Source organism: Phoca vitulina, unplaced genomic scaffold (genome assembly GCF_004348235.1).
Source record: "Phoca vitulina isolate PV1807 unplaced genomic scaffold, GSC_HSeal_1.0 scaffold33, whole genome shotgun sequence".
NCBI lineage: Eukaryota > Metazoa > Chordata > Mammalia > Carnivora > Phocidae > Phoca > Phoca vitulina.
Window position 1 is genome coordinate 20,500,386 of NW_022589736.1, and position 21,295 is coordinate 20,521,680.

At 37.7% G+C, this 21,295-nt stretch overlaps 1 protein-coding gene across 1 annotated transcript in view; it reads left to right on the forward strand.

Annotated features, from left to right (window-relative positions):
* MALRD1 (MAM and LDL receptor class A domain containing 1) overlaps positions 1-21,295 on the forward strand; it is an 803,589-nt gene that overhangs the window by 610,448 nt on the left and 171,846 nt on the right. The window contains exon 33 of the mRNA XM_032425534.1: positions 2,044-2,201. Within this exon, the coding sequence (XP_032281425.1) occupies positions 2,044-2,201 (158 nt within the window). The remainder of the gene's footprint in view (positions 1-2,043; positions 2,202-21,295) is intronic.

Genomic DNA, 21,295 nt, shown 5'->3' on the forward strand with positions numbered 1-21,295 from the left:
ATAGCCACAAAAAAGATAATGGAAAATCATTAAATGCATATTGCTAAATGAAGGAAGCTAATCTAGAAAGACTACATAGTGTATAATTCCAACTATATGACACTCTGGAAAAGAGAAAACAGTTGATGTAGTGAAAAGATCAGTGGTTGCCAGGCATTTGGTGGGGGAGAGCGGGAAGAAAAGATGGAGAGGTGCTGCACAGGGGATTTTAGAGCAGAGAAACTATCCCGTACAATACTGTAATGGTGGACATGTCGTTATGCATTCGTCAAAGCCCATGGAATACACCAGGGGAAGAATGACCCTAATGTAAACTATGGACTTTAGTTAATAATAATGCATCAATATTGGCTCATTCATTAATTGTAACAAATGTACTTCACTAATGCAATGTGTTAATAATGGGCAAATTGCATGTGTTGGGGAGGATGAGGGGGTATAAGGAACTCTGTAATTCCTCTCAACTTCTTTAAGCTCAAAACTGCCCTAAAAAATAAAGCCCATTCATGTTCTGCATGGAGCACTGGGTGTTATGCACAAACAATGAATCATGGAACACTACATCAAAAACTAATGATGTAATGTATGGTGATTAACATAACAATAAAAAAGTTAAAAAAAGATACAGTCGTTAATTACTAAAACCAATAAGAAAAAAAAAATAAAGCCCATTATTGGGCAAACTTCTCGGGTCCCCTCCGTCTTCGGGAGCTTTGTGTGATCACTTAACCACTTTGCTTTCGCTCAATAAATCTTACTTTGCTGCCCACAAAAAAAAATAAAATAAAATAAAAATAAAGCCCATTATTATTTTTTAAAATGGATCCAAGAACAAGCAACCCCTTAATGATTTCATCTCTACTTAGGCCTCCTGAGGACTCCAACCAGGCTGTCTTATTTACCACATATTTGTATTTAGCAACGATCCATTTGGTGAAATAATGTTCTTTGTGAACATAAACAGGCAAAAAATCAAGCTGTTAGTGGTGTGAATGTGATAACCTAACTCTCCTTTGCAATTCGCTCGGGCTACTTCTGTTTTTAACTCTATTCAAGGAAGTAATGCATGAGTGTTCCTTGCATTGAATAATTCAGTGCCATAGGGATAAAGGTAACTAACATATATACTGATTCCTCAGAGAGTACTAAATTCACCTGACAACAAGCTCTTAAATAGGAAAGCTTCATAAAAGAAGCCTCTTGAACTATTAACGCACAGTTGATGATTTAAAGCCATATATCTCAGTAACAATACTAAAATGCCGCAGGGGGGAAATAGAATACCTTTAGTTAGAAAATATTTTAATACTTTGATTTAAAACTGTAAATAAATATTTAACCTAAGAAAGTATATATATATATATATATATATATATTTTTTTTTTTTTTTCATTCTTTCCTATTAAAAGCCATGCAGGGGATAGTAGCTATGATGAATTTTGACAACAATATCTACAGAAAAGAGCCATTTGTGTTTAAATGGAGAGATCTTTCATATACTGATGCAGTTGAGGAGAATAGAAGTTATTGCTCAGAAAAAAAACAGCATGGTGACTTTCAGAATTACATTTCACTTACTCTTACTGCCATTCACTACTACTGTGGTCAGTGTGGGTATCAGAGCAACTGGAAATGAGATACACTATCAGTCAGCCTCTCCTACCCCGTGTCCCTGCTCTACACACAGCATACAAAATATTTTACTTACTTGAAACGGGCAGACAGGTTTGAGCAAATTAGAAGAAAAGGAATGTACCTTCAGAGTCAGCACAGATATTTGATCACTAGGCAAGAGTCACATACTCAGGTGAATTTTGGGAGCCATATAATCATAGCGACATTCTTCTTCTTTTTTCTTTCTTTTTTTTTTTTTTGTTCCAAAGAATTAAACATTATTGATACGTGACTCCATGGAAAGAAAACGAGTTGTGTTTAATTGTGTGTGGGTGGGAGGCATGCAATTTGCATATGATTTAAATAGATTCTGCCTCATGCTATGACACAGATCGTTGTACTGAAAGAGCTGTGTTTGTCTATTTCAAGGGAGTGGCCAGCACTTCCTGTCTGTCAGCTCATCTGGACCCAAAGAAGGACACACGGCGAGAATCACTACTTCCCAGTACTTTCCAGCAAGCCTCGGAATGTGTACTGTTCGGTTCTGGTTCTACATGATTGACCCCAGGAGTATGGGGTTATTAAAGGTACAAAAGGGAGGCGGGAAGTGTTTCACTGAAATATTCATAGCATGTGTTTAAACATTTTTTTTTTTTTTTTAAATCACAGAACACCAGTGTTGATTCCATTAATTTCTCATTTCTTTCTGGGACAGTGGGATTTTGGCCAGCAGTGCTGTCATTCATCTTAATCTCATTCAAGATTTATCTCATTCACGGCTGCCACCTGAACTCAATTATGGTGTGTGCTATTTAAAAGATCATCTAGAGATAAAAGAGGATGGGCAGATTCCACATGCATCTTCTGCTAACAACTCAGATAGGGAAAATGCAGACATGAGATGGGAGGGATAATGATAAAAAGAATTTTCTTCCTCAAACAAGGTAAAGGCAAAGAAATTTAAGATTTTAAGCATCTATCAGCTTACCCGAAAAACAACTTACCTGCTCCATTTTTGACTAAGACAAGAATCTGCATCAAATGCAAATGTCTTTGAAGAAGCAGGTTGCTGCATTTTTACTACTTTTCGTTGTATGAAATATCAGTAAGCTTTTCAATCAGCCTGAAGCAATCTTGAAATCTTGATTTCTAATTGTAAGATTATATATCAGAACACAATACCTGGTGTTACTGCTTTGTAATTATACAACCACCTGTTGTTCGAATAAATACAGTTGGAATCTTTGACTTTGTCTCAAACATCGTCCCTCGTAAACAATACAGTTGCTAAGTGATTCCTATCTTTCAGGCTGGGTATTGTAAGCTTCATATCTGCTGTTTTAATTCTACCATTCATCTCACGAGGTAGTATATTTTCCCCAATATTACAACTTAAAAACGGAGACTCAACGTGGCTTAGTAACTTTTCTATTATAAAATTAACGAAAAATCTGATTTCAAAAATCTGACATCGCTTACCCAGCATGGTTTCACAGGTGTTCTGCCGTCTGACAAAGAAGTCTAAGGAGAAGCATGGGGAACAGAGAGAAAGGAAAAAAGGGCCTTATCAATTCTAGCCAGTGATAGAAAAGAGAGCTCTTCAAGAAAAAATACAAACATGCAATGAAAGTAGACAATTTGTGCTGATTCTCCATGCATGTCTGTTTTCCTAAAGGGAAGCCAGTAAAAACAACAGAGAAAGAGATTCATTTTTAACAGTTTAGAAACAAGTAAATGAAGATCGTGTGACAATTTTGGAATTTTTTTCATTGTTTTTCAAAACAATATATGAAAACTCAGTAGATTAGCCTATTGCTTATGTTCCATTTTATCCAGGGTTATTTATAACCACTAACCTTAGAGAGACTCCACAATACATTATTTCTACTGATTTTTTTGAAATTTTACTTTATTATGTTATGTTAATCACCATACATTACATCATTAGTTTTTGATGTAGTGTTCCATGATTCATTGTTTGCATATAACACCCAGTGCTCCATTCAATACATGCCTTCTTTAATACCCATCACCAGGCTACTGATGTTTTTAAACACAGATTCCTGCAGTTGAAGAAGACACAAGTTCCTGGTTGTTACTTATGGAAGAAAATACCAATGGAGAGGCCAAGAGACCTTTCAACAGAACACAAGTTGATTTCAGTCACTGTCACAAAATGTTGCTTCCTCAGTTCAAAAAGAGCATCCTTATATCTTTTAGCTACTCACCAGCTGGTTGGTCAGATTGAATATTTTTGCACACACCCCCCCATTGGTATGTGACATCCTGAGACTGCTACTTCGGTCACCCATTGCTTTGAGCCATGTTTCTGGAAACATGTAAACTTTGAAAAGAAATGTTGGCCTCATGTCTTGATTTTTGATACCTTGCTTTTGGTGACTATTGGTTTTTTTCTAACCAGAAGGCAGCAAGTATGTGTAGCTATGCTTTTATGCTCCAGTCTTCAGAGAGTTCTACTGGGAAGAATAGTGCTAGAGAATTAGCCTGACATCCGCTTCTTGTAGAGGAATCACTTTCCCCCATTCCAAACTGTCTTGACAGGGTTGACTGTCACTGTAGGTTTCTTTTACCAACTCCACAGCTGACCCAAGTCATAGTCTTCTCCAATATTTGGTGCAGATTATAGGACGATTTGTCTTTCTTACAAATCATAAGGATATGGGCTAGATTTGGGCTATTGGAGGCCATCTTTCCCAACATGGGGAGGGATACTGTCTGAGAACGAAGCAAACACAGGAAGGACTCCAACTAAAGAAAGAGGGAGAAACAGAATGGTGTTTGTTCTGTTTAAGTCCTGGATCCTACCTTGACTGAGCCAGTAAAATTCTCGTTTTGTTACTTGCTACTGAAAAGTCCTAACTTTTACAGAAACCTGAGAGAAACTGTTTTCATAATGTATCCTTATGTCACTGATGAACATAAGGGACAAGTCTCACTTTCTCAACTATTGGTCTGGAAAATCCTGTGTGTGTGTGTGTGTGTGTGTGTGTGTGTGTGTGTGTATGTGGTTCAGGACCACATGGTGCATCATAGTTGTTCTAATCTGAAACTATTTATTAAATTGATTACAAAAATCCTTTAGAAAAGATATGGCAAAATACCAATGGTGAAGTTTTATAGTAGAGGGCCTAGGAGGCCATAAAAATAGCAAGGCATTCCTAAGAGAGATTTCAAATTATAGTTTGTGGTAGAATGCTTTCTTGTCAGCACACATGTTATGAAATTGTATTCAGTGCTATGCATCCCCAGCCCTTCTGTGCTTTGTTCTGTATCCCAGAGAACTACAATTCCCAGGCTCCTTTGCTCTCTGCTTTCCTGAATAGGTTTGGCCAGTACTTTCCACTGGCCAAAGACCTGAGAGCAGGAAGACTAGACAAGACTTTCTTCTCCCCCATCCCTTTCTCTCTCCCTTTCCTCATCCTCCCACTCTCCGCCTCCCTCTCCACCTCCTTCCCTCCATTTTTCTCTCCCTCTCCCCTCTCCCCTCTCCCCTCTCTTCTGCTGAGTTTCTAACTGCATTTCATTTCTGACTCAGTTTTTTCCAGATAAGCCCTGCCTCCACCAAGTATGCCTGCCAAACTCCATCTTCCAGCAGCTCAGTTTCAGTTACTCCCTCCTTTTGGCTCTCTAGTTTTAGTGGTGAGACCATCTTCCTATACATAATGATTAATCTCTAGGATGCTTCATGATTTCCTTGGTGATTTCTCATCTCTTCCATAAACTTTGTAACCAGCGCTCTACATTAAAGTCTCTCTATTTGAAATACATTAGAGTAGTTTATATTTTCTAACTTGGCCCAGTCTGATACAAGTACCCACTCCAAAGAAAACACAAATCTTTTCAAGATAATAACTTGTAACACAATGAAAAATTTTGAGTGAACTCCAGTCAGTTTAAATTTGTCCTTCTTATATTAACTTATTAAAAACTTGCCCTTCGGTTGGGGAAGACAGAAAACAAATTTAAAAAAATGCAAATACAAAAACCTCAACTTGTTATACAGTACTCTGGAGCAAATAAAACAGGTTTCTGTAATACAGAGTTACTCCTGGTCTGCTGGGAGAGTTTTATTTTATACCGAATGGTAAGAAAGTCTTTGAGAAAGATGACATTTGAATTTAGGCTTAAAAAAAAAAAAAAAAAAAAAAAAAAGGAGGAGCCTGCCTTGTGAACATCTGGAATAAGAATGCTCTTGGAAGGCAAAACAAGCTAATGAAAAAGCTCAATGTATAAGATATTTGAAGGCCAGTGCAGCTGGAGCAAAATAAGTGAGAGAGAGAGAGAGAGAGAGAGGATGATGATGTTGAAGAAACAAGCAAGAGCCAGGTCATGTAGGTAGGGCCTTTTAGGGACACAAGGATATTAGCTTTTATTCTAAGAACCACAGAAAGTCATTGGAGAGGGTCTTAATCATCTTGGGCTGCTATAACAGATTACTATGGCTTAAGCAATGGAAATTTACTTCTCACAGTTGTAGAGACTGAGAAGTCCAAGTTTAAGGTACTGACCAATTTGGTTCCTGGTGTGGACCCTCCTCTTGGTTTGCAGATGGCTGCCTTTTCACTGTGTGCTCACTTACAGAAAGAGAGATCATCTCTCTCCTGTCTCTTCTTATAAACACACTCAAGCCATTCATGGGGCTCTACCCTCATGACCTAATTGCCTCCCAAATACCTCACCTCCAAAAACCAAAACATTGGGAATTGGAGCTTTGGCATATGAATCCAGCTTGGGGGAACATGTTCAGTTAATAGCAGAGAGTATTGTGGAATAATATAATCTCATTTGAAAGTTTAAAAGATCTATCTGGCTGCTCTGTGGAAAGGAATGGGGACTGGCGAGTGGGAGGTGGCCAGAGGTCTGGCAGTAAAACAAGGAGGCAAGTTAGAGATGATTTCCAGGCGTCTGGAGCAGAGAAGATGTAGCTTTGCTTAGAGTCGAGTCTAAGGATAAATTGGAAAGCAATTTCTACAAATAATGAATAGTTAGATCTTCACCTGGCATAAAAGACTATTTTCTAAATAAAACATGCTTTAATTTTATTAGTATATTAATGAAGGGCATCATATAAAGCCAAAGCAGGCAAGACTTGTTCTGTCAATGAGATCAGGGTGAAAACCAATTATGATTTTCCTATTAATTTTTAGGATAAAAAGCCAAATGATTCAGATTTATCCCAGCCTGCAAAGTTGGCATAATAGGCTGCATGAAGAAGGCATGTGTTTTATAGGAACATGGAAGCCTGATGATAAAGGAATAATATTCAGAATAGTAAATGGATAATATTCAGAATAACAAAATGTTCACACTGGCATCAGTGTCCTTTGATTCAAAGGCTCAGGAAATAAAAGATTAATGCTAATACATACTTTATTTTCTAGGTCAGTTTTTTTTTTTTTTTTCCCTATCTTTCAATTACCTACCTACATATAAAATTAAAAGCACTCCTTAAAATGGTGCTGGTCACTTTCTGATCCACATTGCTAAAAGAGCCCTAAGTGAACCAAATAATTTCCCATGAGATTACTTAGTTCCATTAGTTCGGCTTCCTAGCTTCTGGCTTGTTTTGATATTTAGCCAACTCAGGTGAGTTATTTAATGTCTATGAAAAGAAGTAAAGTTTGTCACAGGAAAAGAGAATTTCTTTAAAAATGACTAATATCCTTTTATTATTCCAGACTCATTTGTAAAGTCACAGAAAGGAAATGAATAGGAAACTTTTATAATTGATACTTTTCATAACATTTTTTTGTAATTTACAGAAATTTCTAATTGCTCAGGGGGAAAGAAATGAACTACTTCCTAAAACTTCCTTCAGCGATAACAGATGAATTAATATATCTAAATGGGCTTCAAGAAGCGTGTTGTTCATATTTCAGAACAGTCAGCCTACCGTGTTGAAATGATCTTTATCTTAGAGTTGAGTTTTAGACACAAATGATTTCTGCTAAAACCTGTTAGAATTTAGCGTGTAAATGTTCCATTCAGGGAACTGTTGTTCTTGTGGCCCCGTGTTTGTGAATTTTGTTTTGTTTTAATGTCTAGGAAGATAGTAAGAGCAGAGCAAAAAAAGAGTGAGGAAAGTATTAGATGGTTACTATGTACCATTCATTGTTTGAAGTTGTGTGTGTGTGTGTGTGTGTGTGTGTGTGTAGTCTTCACACTCCAATGAGACAATACTGACATCTACATTTTGACAGATGAGGAAAATGAGATCAAGAAAGCTTCAGGAACTTGTTCAAGGTCAGAGAGCTAGGAGATGGCAGATGGCAGGCCAGGGTGTCCCCAGATCCACTGGCTCCAGTCTGTGCTTCTGCTCCACTGCCTCTTAGCTCTAGAAGGTTATTTTTATGGCATATTTTATGTTCTGTATTTCTATTACTCAAAATCCTATGTGATACCAATAGTTATTCTTTAAAAGGTGCTTTGTATATTCTCTGTTCTGTATATTGTAGTTTTCAGTATAGATTTGGTTTGAGTTTGCAAACTTTACCAAAAAATGGCATAATCGTTATGTAAATAGTCAGATGTACCTCCTAAATGTGTAGTGTGTGAGATGTTGTGGGGGATGCCAAAGCTATTTGTTTTACCTATCATTTAATCCTTTTATTCTGCTTTTTTAAAAAAAGATTTTATTTATTTATTTGAGAAAGAGAGAGAGTACGCACGAGAGAGAGAGAGAGAGAGAGAGAGAGAGAGAGCACACTGGCACGCAAGGGGAGAGGAATGGGAAGGGGGAGGGGAAAGAGAGGGGAGAGGGTGGGGCAGAGGGAGAAGCAGGCTCCCCCCTGATGCAGGGCTGGATCCCAGGACCAGGAGATCATGACCTGAGTCTAAGGCAGAAGCTTTACCAACTGATCCACCCAGGCGCCCCCTGTTCTGCTGCTTTTGATGATTAACTTTTTGAATGAGCATTTCAACGATAAGAGCCACCAAGACCACATCTTTGTTAAACTGGTTAAGGCTTCCTCTGGTCAGTTTTGGAATCCTCTTGAGTTTGTCATTAGACCTGTATCTGCCCCGTTAGAAGAAGTAGACCTTTCAGCTCCCCCCCCCCGGCCAGAATAATGCAGGGGAAATTCTGTTTATTCCTGTGATAGGGGCTTCCAGACCCCTGAACTTCAGAATAAGAAGTTTGGCAGACAAAAAAAATTTAGCCTTTTTTTCTTAAATGCAGAATGAGCACGGGCCCTCCAGGGGGCGCTGTGGTGCAAATGCATACTGCACCAGCAATGGCTGGGTACTTTGAGATATTCTAGAGAGGGCATCTGATACACCAGTCAGCAACTACCCCATTCACCCATATATAATAATATGATAATCATAAATAATTGAATAACAGATCAATGAAATATGGTATATATACAGTCACTAGTAATAGAGGAAATGTGTTTTAGATTTGCATTCATTTGATTAGGGCATTAACTTACCACTCAGTGCAGTGAAGTAATAATTTACAGAATGATAACCTATGTTAATGAGTTGCCCAAAAGGCTCTGGTTATTACCATGAGATGTTGCCACATAGATGAGAACATACCCTGTTTCCTAGTTATCACTAGCACTGTAGAGATTCTTCCAGTCCTATGTTGAGTAAAAAGAAAAAAGAGCAAAAATGTAAAGTTTCCAAAAGGGAGCAAATGTATTCAAAAAAGTTTAATATATACTTGATTTACAAAAATACGTATTCAAAATTAAATAGGTACTAGTTTGCATACCATATGCTTAAGGCAATTTATAGATTTTTATTCATTTTCTTTACTACTAAGGCTTAATTTTAAAATGCTTTTTTATGATATGTTATTATGAAAGTTGTTGAGAGGCACCGTCAGTGTTCTATCTATAATCTTATCCTTTTTTAAAATTTTTTAAAAGATTTTATTTATTTGTCAAAGAGAGTGCAGAAGCAGGGGGATCGGCAGGCAGAGGGAGAAGCAGGCTCCCCGCTGAGCAGGGAGCCCGATGCGGGGCTCCATCCCAGGACCCTGGGATCATGACCTGAGCCGAAGGCAGACGCTTAACCGACTGAGCCACCCAGGCACCCCTAATCTTATCCTTTTTTAAAGAACATTTTAACTGATGTTCCAGGCTAACCAATTCTCTCTCATTTCTGTTAAATGCTGAACTTCATGGTCATTGTTGTACAAGTGATGGCACCCCGTTTATGAAGGCAGCTTTTGAGAATGCCATTAGATAAAGTTTAAGACAGGAAATAATAATTAGTGCAAATGTCCCCTGGCATAAAAGGTAGAGAGAGATGCGTAGGAGCTGTTGAACATACTTAGCAAATTTCTGCCCTCTAAACAGACTTGTAGAAGATTCTGGATTGTACTCCAAATTTGAGGATTTCGTGCTATTTTAAGCAGAAATATGGAAAGTAATATACCAGGGCAGCAGTTCTAAATGTGTTATGCACACTGGTGTGGCATAGGTAATATCAAGAACAATAGTTAAAATGAACCAAAGTATTTTTTAGCATTTTCCTCCCTTTTTGAGAATAGACTCCAGATTTTCCCTATGTAATATCAATATCCCATGTTTTAATCTGATAGGTCTCATTGACTAGAAGAGAAATATAAGGTGGAACCCAATGTGCCAGGCATTCAGCAAGGCAGTTCACCACCTAGGACCTGCAATGGGTTACACGTAGGAGAGTGTGTCAAACACACACATGTCACCCGTAACATAGTAAGAATCATGGGCTTGTATTAACAGTTTAGCAAAGGCAGGCATATAGATCTTCACAGCAATGATACTTTAATAGCTCAGGTAGAGAAAACTATGTAACTCCTGTGTATCTTCCATGGTAGATAATAGAAAAGTTAACTGTAAGAAGGTAAAAACACAGCTGTTAAGTTGTTACGAAATGATAAATTCTCAGAATGAGAAAGTACCGCAGGTAATGTAAAGGTTGACGCTTGAGAGGAGCTAATCTGATTTGACCTTCAAATTAGACTTTGCCTTTAGAATATCGGAAAAACAGAAAAAGAAAAGGGACCTCAAGTCAAAGAAATATGCTGTTAAAAATTAAAATCAAGTCACAGTTTTAAGACAGAGATGTGGGAATTTGCAAGAGAAGGCATTTCTTACACCTGCCTACAAACGGGCCAGATGCAAAGTCACTTGAGAAAGAACCAAAAGTCAGCTTTGCTTAGAAGTCTGGGTCCCAAGCTGAATAGGACTTCTTTAAAAAAAAAAAAAAAAAAAAAGCATGTAACATATTCAAAGTTAAAGCATCTTTCACATTTTTATTTTGTGAAATCTCTCAATCTCTATTTTACTAATATATTCTGGATTTAATGCATAGGAAGCCGTTTCCTGTCATAAAATAACAAAATATTCTCGAGGCGCCTGGGTGCCTCAGTTTGTTAAGTTTCTGCCTTCTGCCTCCAGCTCAGGTCAGGATCCTGAGGTCTGGATGCACCCCTCCCTCCAGCCGGCTTCCTGCTCATCGGGGAGTCTGCCTCTCCCTCTGCCCCTCCCCCCACTCATGTGCTTTCTCTCTCAAATAACTAAAATCTTTAAAAAAAATAACAAAATATCCTCATTTGTTTTAGTTATTACACAATTTTGATTTTTAGATTCAACTAATTAAGCCACTTATAATTCATTTTGTGTATGTATGGTGAGAGGTTAGAAGCTCATTTTTTTTTTCCAAAATAGCAAGCCAGTTCTTTCAACACCATTGATTCAATACTGTGTCTTCTCCCTGTTAATTTGACATACTTTTGTTATCTCATGTAGAATTCATATGTGTATTTGTGAATTTTCTATGGATATATGAAAGAATGATTGCTTCTTCCATACAAAGATAGGTAGATGGAGGGGTGCCTGGGTGGCTCAGTCGTTAAGCTTCTGCCTTGGGCTCAGGTCATGGTCCCAGGGTCCTGGGATCGAGCCCTGCATCGGGCTCCCTGCTCAGCCGGAAGCCTACTTCTCCCCCTCCCACTCCCCCTGCTTGTGTTCCCTCTCTTGCTGTGTCTCTCTCTGTCAAATAAATACATAAATAAAATCCTAAAAAAAAAAAAAGGTAAGTAGATGGAGAGAGAGATGATAGAAACACAGAGATAAATTAAATCATACTCCTCTACATTTTTACTGACTGTTATCTCAACTTAATTTGTCAATTTAGGGAAATAGTATTTTAAATTCTTTCAGTGAAATTATAAAAGTTACAGTTTGTTTTTATTAGTCTCAGCCTTTTATATTCCAAAGCCATATTGTTGAATGTATAAAGATTCAAGACAGTTATATGTGCTTGGAGAGTCATAACTTTTATCAATATTAGGTGTCCCTCTTTATACTTTTCCCAAAATCTTATTTTTCTGTTATTAATATGGAAGTTCTTCTATTTTTTAAATAATTTTATTAGTATTTTACCCATGCCTTTATTTTTAACTATCCCATGATATGGCTTTAGTTATGTCAGTTTTAAACAGCATATGGCTGGATTATTTTTTTCCCATAATCTGAGTTTCTGGTTTTTATAAATTAATTTAGTCCTTTTCACATGTATTATTGTTTCATCATGATATAGACCTAATTTTTGTGTGTTTTCTATTTTTCTTTTGTTTGTTTTATTATTTTCCCCGTTACTGCTATCTTTAGTTGGGTTGATTAGATTTCCTGAATTCTTGCTTCCAGTAAATTTTATTTTATTTATTTTAATTTTTTTAAAGATTTTATTCATTTATTTGTCTGAGAGAGAGAGAGCACAAGCAGGGGGAGCGGCAGGCAGAGGGAGAAGCAGGGTCCCTGCTGAGCAAGGAGTCCAACATGGGGCTCCATCCCAGGACCCTGAGATCATGACCTGAGCCAAAGGCAGACGCTTAACCAACTAGCCACCTAGGTGCCCCTAAGTTACAGTAAATTTTAATTGCTAGGTCTTTTTTCTAAAGTGGACATGGTTTTTAATAAATCACTTTGTTTAAGTGATCTAAGATTTTTGTGATTAAGATTTAGGAAGGATCATTTTGTTTAAAATATTTATCCATTATCACTGAAAATTAATTGCATACTTCCACCCACCCCTCAAATAAAAGACAACTTCGGCAAGTTTTATTGACCCAGCTCATCTTCTCAAACAGCTCTATGGCTTATTCTTGTTGGCTGGAACCTTAGATTCAGGGTGTAAATAATTGATCTGCTTTCTTGACAATCATATTCTTAAAAATGCTGTAGACCTCACTAGCATGTAATTATCAAGTTTATGTTTATACTATATAATTATGTATGTTTTATAGTCATCTTTGCTCACTACTCTTTATTAATTCCTATGCAATCTGCTATGTTGGATTTTTTGTTTGATATGTAAATTATTTTGCTAAGTCTACATTAACGAAATACCACAGACTGGGTGGCCTATACGCAGAAATTTATTTTCTCACAATCCTGGAGGTTAGTGGTCCAAGATCAAGGTGCAGGCAGGTTTGAATTCTTGAGTCCTCTCTCCTTGGCGTGCCAATGTTTGCCTTCCTGCCATGTCCTCACATTGTGTGTCCTCTGTGTGTGCATCCCCAGTATCTCTTCCTGTGTCCAAATTTCTTCTTATGAGGACACCAGCAAGATTAGATTAAGGCCCGTCTTAATGGCCTACTTTTCATGTACTGACCTCTTTAGAGGCCCTATCTCCAAATACAGTCACATTTTAAAGTACTGAGGTTTAAGGTTCGACATATGGACTTGGGGCAGTAGGCACATTCAGCCCTAACAACATGTTTTGCTCATACATTTCAGAAATTGTGCATGGGTGATAAGCTTTTTGAGTTCCTGATTGACTGAAAAAATGTGTTATACATACCCATATTAAAAAAGAAGTTTGATCTAGGTTCAGAATTATTTTTTCTTAAGTAATTGACAGTATTGTTGCAATGTATCCTAACATCCATTATCCACCTGCCTGACAGAAGACAGATGTCTGATTATTTCTCCTCCAGGATTTTTACATATTCTTCTTTTCTGTCAGGAAGTGGGTAAAATGTTCTTTTTATCCTTGGAGTTCATAAATCCCTACAGCAATTTGATGGGCCTTTATCATTTTTCATCTCAGGGAGATTTCCATCTGTAATTTATCTGATTATCTCCTTCTAGAAAAATCTATGAGACAGATGTAGAAACTTATGGATCTGTCCTTGCTATCCCTTCACAGATATTTTCGAAGTTTGCATCTCTTGGTTCTCTGGCACCATAATCTTAGAAGAAATTTCATTCCCCTAGCAGGGAATACATGTTCTGATCAATGTCTGGTTTTACGTTGCTCTAAGTGTAAAGGAGGAGTTGTGTTTTCCATTGGGCTCACGTTAACGATGCCCTGGTAGCTTCTTTATTGGCTGGGGGGGGGGGGTAAAGTTCTTCATGGCAGTCACTTCTCCCATCCCATTGCCCCCTCATGGAAACTCCTGTGTCACATCTCCTATGTCAGTGATATCTACCCACCCTGGATGTCCTAAGTACAAATGCTGGAATCAATAGCTTCTAACACAAGGGATTGACCTGGCTTTTTTAGGAAGTTTGTTGATTAATTTAGTGACACATGCACAGCTCCTTCATTATGCCCCTTCATCATTTTGGGTTATTCCGGAATTCTGCTGGGAACATTTTTTTGTTCATCTTTGTCTCACCTGTACGTGTTTGCTAGTTTCTCAATTTTACATATTTTTATCAAACAGTTTCCATTTGGTTTATAGAAAGTCCTTAAAAAACTATTTTTGTATGTTGGTAGCTGTGCTCCCAATTTTCCAGTGATTCTGGGGATTTATTTCAGAATTTATTCCTTTCTTTGCAGTGGAACAGTTTTAAGGGATATAGGTAAATATGTATTTTCAGTTACCCATCAGAACCAGAGACCATTTTCTCCATATTTACAGTTTTGCAGAACACATTAAAAGAAAACTCGATCAGCCCAGAGTTCCATGTTTTTCTCTTTGCTGTTTGTTTTGAAAGCATTTTAAAGTTGGTCTGTACAGCAATATTGTCAGGTGGGAGATAGAAACGTAGGAGTGTCAGCCGAACATTGAATGCTACCCAGGTCACTCTGCTATTGAGAAACATTTGGTTGGTTCTTTATTTCTGATTACTCCTGAACAATCTGCCTCTTTCCAAAAAGGTGAAGTTAATGTTGTAGAGCTACATACAAATCAGCCATTTCAATTTCTACATGGATAGTAGCTGTAATTTTTCTCAGCTCTTTCTCCTCTGATATGGCCTGTGATGTTTATTGCAAACTGAGTGATGTTCAGGAAAGGCAGTCGACTGGAATATAGGAGACCTGTATCCTAGACCCAGCTTCCAAAGTTACTAATAACTGGAAACTTAGAACATTTCTAAAGCTCTCTGGTTCTTATTCCCCTTATTTACTAAGGACCCTAGAAATGCTTTTGTAAAAAATCTGAAAAACCTGAAATTACATTGTGAAGTCATTTTTTTCAAATCCCACTAAGGAGTGTCAATTTTTCATAATGAAATCATCCAGTTAACACTCTCATTAACATACTCATCCTAATATGTGAACTCTTTTTTAGAATAGATGAAATAGGATATATAATAGCAGACATGTGAATAATAAATAAAAAGGACATGCACTTAGTGTTAGTACTTACTTTATATACACTATTTTAATTTAGACCTAATAACAGACTTATCAGGTAGATATTAATATTTCTTCTATTTAATAGAGGATAAGTCAAAGTTTAAAGAGATTAAATAATTTAGCCTAAGATATCCAATTAGTATTGGCATTGTCAGGATTAGAATCTGGGTCCTAGCCCCTGATCATAACACCGTTCAGCCTTCTTATTGCTAGGTAAGTTAAACACTAAAGCAAAGTTTCACACTTTTTAAATATGATAAAGATGACCAGAAATGCCTCCCTATACCACAAATAATCACCAACCAATTTAGGGTAGTCCTTTTTAATTTGAACAATGATTTCGTGTGAATGAACTTACTTCATTTGCTTTGAGATATTAAATAACAGACTGGGGTTCTTGATCCCCTATCTCAAATGAAAAAGACAAAGAAAAAAAGAGTGATATATTTCTTCAACTTTTAAAAACAGAGCTAAACTGTAGATTATTCTTCAATTCAAATTCTGATCATTCCAGGTTTTTTTGGCTTTTGTTTGTTGTTGTTTGTTTTTTAATCACCCATTCCTCTATTTAACCTAGGGTAAATTCCTAATTTTAAAGCACTGTAGCTTATTTATAACTCAATGACCTCCCAACCCAGAAAGCTGTGATGTTTTAGTGTGAACAAGCAATTATTTGTAAACTTAGTGATGAGAACTTTGCTAGCTCTCATTGCAGTACCCACATGATCTTAACTCTTGTAAGTAGATACATTTGTTTTTCAAATAAAATAATGAATTTGCTAAGGTAGAAATTGCACAGCAAGAAACATGAGATTCTGCTTCCATTACTGACTAGCAAGTTAGATATTCTCTCTAGTCCTCTACCAAGTTTTTGACTAGAAAGTCAACTTTCTAGTTGATGCTTTCCAAGCCTAAAGTTCTTAAATCTTGAACTTTTCCATTCTTTAGCAAATGTTTACTGAGCCACCTGTTCTATACATGACAATATTCTAGGCATACCTAAATAAACAAAACAAATTCCCTGCCCTGATAGGATTTATGCTATCATGGTGAGACAGACATTAAACAGGAAACATGATGAGTAAGTTGGGTAGTCTTTGCAAAGACCATGTAACACAATGAGGCTTAGTAAGAGGACTGGTGGAGCCAGGGATGGTCAGAGTGGGCCACACTGGGATTGTAAACTTTGAGCGAACACTTGAAAGGGACCAGGGAGCGAGCCATGCAAATATGGGGGACGTGATGGGAGAACATTTCAGACAGAGAGAAAAAACAAAACAAAACAGTGCAACAGCCCGAGTTGGGAGTGTCCTTGGTGTTTAGGAGGATTGGCAAGGGAGCCTCATGGAGGGAGAGAGTAGTCAGACCTGGAAGAAGGGGGAGGGGAGAGAGATCTTGAAGAAATATTTATACCTTTGGAAGGACATTTTTATTACCTGTGTTGTGTGGCCCAGTTCTGGAGAATTGCTATTACTAATTGAGTTCTTCAGGGCTTCCTTTGATAGCTTAATGTACCTAGTACTTGGACAATTCATGCTTCTGATAGGCAAAGATGCTTGGTTTATTAGGAGGGAATTGGGGTAAGGAGTTGGCGTTTGCAAGGTAAGAAATGATGGGCCACCTGACTTTTTTTAAATGTCCAATATTGGAAGTAGAAAGTGTGATGGAAAGAGGGAAGGGAGGAAAGAGAGAGTAAATGTGTTTAAAGGACTGGGTGGTTCAGTCTGTTAAGCGTCAGACTCTTGGTTAGGCTCAGGTTATGATCTCAGGGTCATGAAATCCAGCCCTGGGTCAATTTCTGCACTGAGCGTGGAGCCCGCTTGAGAGTCTCTCCCTCTCCTCCTCCACCCACTCGCATGTGCACACGCTCTCTCTCTCTAAAATAAATAAATAAATTTTTAAAAAAAAGAGAGAGGACCAAGTCACCATTTGAATAATGCTTAATTGGTGTTGAAATAGATGAGACATTAGTGTTTTTTCTAATAAAATAGGCAATTGAGTGAATCAAAGCAAATAAGAAAAATTCCATACTAGCTCTATCACCTCTATACTGTGTATATTTGGGTTTTTAAAAATATTCTTGAATTAATAGTTTAATTTTTTAGCAGTTTTAGGTTTCCAGAGAAAATGAGCAGAATGTGCAGACAGTTCCCATATACCCCCCCACCTCACCCCAACTTTGCACTATTATTAACATCTTACATTACTGTGGCTCGTTTGTTGTAATTGATGAGTCAGTATTAGCACTTTATTAGTAAAGTCTATAGTTGACATTAGGGCTCACTCTTGGTGCTGTGCATTCCGTGGGCTTTCACATATGTGTAATGACCTGTATCGACATTATTGTCCAGAACTGTGTCACTACCCTAAAAATCCCCTGTGCTCGACCTAGTCCTCCCTCCCTCTCCAACACCCCTGGCAACCACTCATCTTCTTTACTGTGTCTATAGATAGTTTCACCTTTCCCAGAAATCCATAAAGGTAGAATTCTACTTGAAACTGTATTGACCGCACCATGTTGGTGTGGTGGGCAGGGTATGAGTGGCCTGCCCCGGACTCAGAGCCCCCTACTGAGCAGATTCTCCCTGTTGCTGCTGCCAACCCCACACCACCCAGGCCTCCACCTCCCCAGGGAGCTTCCAAGCGCCTTCACCCTCTGCCTTCCCCGCACTCCCAGAACAACCATTCTGTACTCCAGGAAAGCACATGCAAAAGGTCCCTGGCTTCTGGTGAGACACAAGACCCAATGAGGAGAGGGGCATGATGGGAACAGCGGCCCACGCCCACCCTGTCCATTTCCTAGGTCCCCAAGGCAGAACTGGATCTGCAGCCCAGACTGAGCTGCTGACGTTAGTCCTGGCCTCCTACCCATTTGGCTTTGTTTTTCTGTCTCTCTGTCTGTCTACTTATCTGTCTGGACTATTCCTGTCTGTTTGTCTATTCCTGGGAAGCTCATTACTACAGGCCCTGGCATCTACCCACTTTGTCCCATACTATTATCCTAAACTTACCTCTTATTCAAAACACACACACAAAATAAAAATAGCAAAAACAAATGAACAAAACAAAAAAACAATAAACAAAAACTCCAAGTCACCTAGATTTTTTCCTTTGTTATCTTCTAGAAGTTTTCTACTTTTATAGCCTTTTCAGATTGGCGTCTTTCACTTAGAAATATACTTCCCTCATGTCCTTTTGTGCCTTGATAGCTCATTTTTTTCCTTTTATCCCTAAAGAAGATTCCGGTGTACAGATGTACCAACATTTGTTTATCCATTTACCCATTGAAGAACCTCTTTGGTTACTTCCAAATTTTGACAATTATAAATCTGCTATAATCATTCATGTGTAAATTCTTGTATGGAAATAAGTTTTCAACTCCTTCGGGAGCACAATTGCTAGATCATATGATAAGAGTATATTTAGTTTTGTGAGAAACTGCAAAATTGTCTTCTAAAATACCATTTGGCATTCCCACCGGCAATGATAAAGAGTTTCTGTTGTTCCTTGCTGGGATTTGGTGTTTTCAGTGATGTGGATTTTAGCTGTTCTAATAGGTGTTTTAGCTGTTTCAGTTTTTATTTCCCTGATGATATATGATGTTGGGAGTTTCTCCTATGCTTATTGGCCATCTGTATTACTGCTTTGGTGAGGTGTCTCTTCAGATCTTTTGTCCCTTTTTTAATTGGGTTATTTTCTTGTTTTTCTTTTAAACGTTTTACATATTTTGGATACTAGTCCTTTTATCAGATTTGTGTTTTAAAATCTTCTCCAGGGGTACCAGGGGGGCTCAGTTGGTTGAACATCTGATTCTTGGCTTTGGCTCAGGTCATGATCTCAGGGTCCTAGGATCAGGCTTCGAGTCGGGCTCTTTGGTCTGCTTGAGATTCTCTCTCTCCCTCTCCCTCTGTTCCTCCCCCTGCTTGCTCTCTTGCGCTCACTCTCTCTCTCAAACAAATAAATCTTTAAAAAATATATTTTCTCCAGTTTTTGTGTTGCCTTTTCATTGTCATAACAGCGTCCTTAACATTGCAGAAGTTTTTAATTTCAGTGAAGTCTACCTTACCGGTTTTTTTACTCATGGATCATGATTCTTGTTTTATAGCTAAAAAGTCATCTCAAAACCCAAGATCAGGGATGCCTGGGTGGCTCAGTCCGTTGGGCATCTGCCTTCAGCTCAGGTCATGATCCCAGAGTCCTGGGATCGAGTCCCACATCAGGCTCCTTGCTGAGTGGGGAGCCTGTTTCTCCCTCTGCCTGCCACTCCCCCTGCTTGTGCTCTCTCTCTCTGACAAGTAAATGAATAAAATCTTAAAAAAAAAAAAAAAAAAAAAAAAAACCCAGGATCACATAGATTTTTCTCCTGAGTTATCTCTTTGAGGTTTTATAGTTTTGCGGTGGACATTTAGGTCTGTGAACCACTTTGAATTGGTTTTGGTGAGATATGGAAGTTCCATGTCTAGGATCACTTTTTTTTTTTTTGCATGTGGGTCTAGTTGTTTTAGTACCATTTGTTGAAAATACTAATCTCCCTCAATGAGTGGCCTTTGTTCCTTTATCAAAAATCACTTGACTGTATATATGTGGGTCTGTTTTCAGGCTCTCTTTTCAGTTCTTTCAATCAGTTTGTCCAATCTTTCACCAATACCACCTGCCTTGATCACTGTAGCTTTGAAATGTCTTGCAATCAGGTAGTGTCAGTTCTCTTACTTTGTTCTTATTCTTCAATATTGTTTTGGTTATTCTGTCTTTTGTCTTTCCTTATAAACTTTAGAATGAGTTTTTCAGTAGCCTCAGTTACTTGCTGAGATTTTGACTGGAATTGAATTGAATTTGTATATCAAGCTGAGAAGAATTTGTATCGACAATATTGAGTCTTCCTCATAGAATATCATCCATCTAATTAGATCTTCCATTTTTTTCATCAGTCTTGTAATGTTCTTCATATGACTCATGTACTTTTTGGGATAATATAAATAGTATTATGTTTTTAATTTCAAATCTAATTGTTCATCGCTGGATCATAAGAAAATAAGTGACTTGTATATTAACCTTGTATCCTGCAACCTTGCTATAAATTACTTAATAGTTTCAGGAGTTTTATTGTTGTTGTTGATTCCCTGGGATTTTCTATGTAGACAATCATGTCATTTGCAAACAAAAGCATTTTTATTTTTTTATGATTGGTGTATCTTTTTTTAAAGATTTATTTACTTATTTGAGAGAGAGAGGTGGGGAGGGGCAGGGGGAGATAGAGAATCACAAGCGGACTCCTCACTGAGTGTGGAGCCTGACATGGGGCTGAATCTCAAGACCCTGACATCACTACCTGAGCCCAAACCAAGCATTGGAAGCTTAACCGACTGTGCCACCTAAGCACCCCTGATCAGTATGTCCTTTAATTCTCTTTCTTCTCTTTATTTTATGTATTGCATTAGCTAGGACTTCCAGTACAATATTGAATAGAAGCAGTGAGAGCAGACATCCTTGCTTATTCCTGATCTTAGCAGGAGAGTGTATGGTTTCTCACCATGAAGAATAGGGTTAGCTATAGGTTTTCTGTAGATGTTCTTTATCAAGTTGAGGAAGTTTCTTTCCTATTTCTAGTTTCCTATGAGTTATTATCATGAATGGGTGTTGGATTTTGTCATATGCTTTTTCTGCATATCAGGGATCAATATTATTATATGATTTTTCTTCTATATCCTGCTGATATGATAGATTAATTAATCAATTTCCCAATGTTCATTCACCAAGCATACTTGGAATAAATCTCACCTAGTGGTTATTTGTCATTCTTTCTAAACATTATTGGATTCCATTTGCCAATGCTTTGTTGAGAATTTTTGAATCTATGTTCATGGGAGATATTGGTGTGTAGTTTTTCTTTCTAGTGTTGTCTTTGCCTAGTTTTGGTATTAGGGTAAAGCTGGCTTCATAGAATGGATTTGGAAATGTTTCCTCTGCTTCTATTTTCTGGTTATGTGATTATAGATAATTGGTATAATCTCTTTCTTAAATGTTTGGTAGAGTTTACCCGTGAACCTATCTGGGCTTGGTGCTTTCTCTTTTG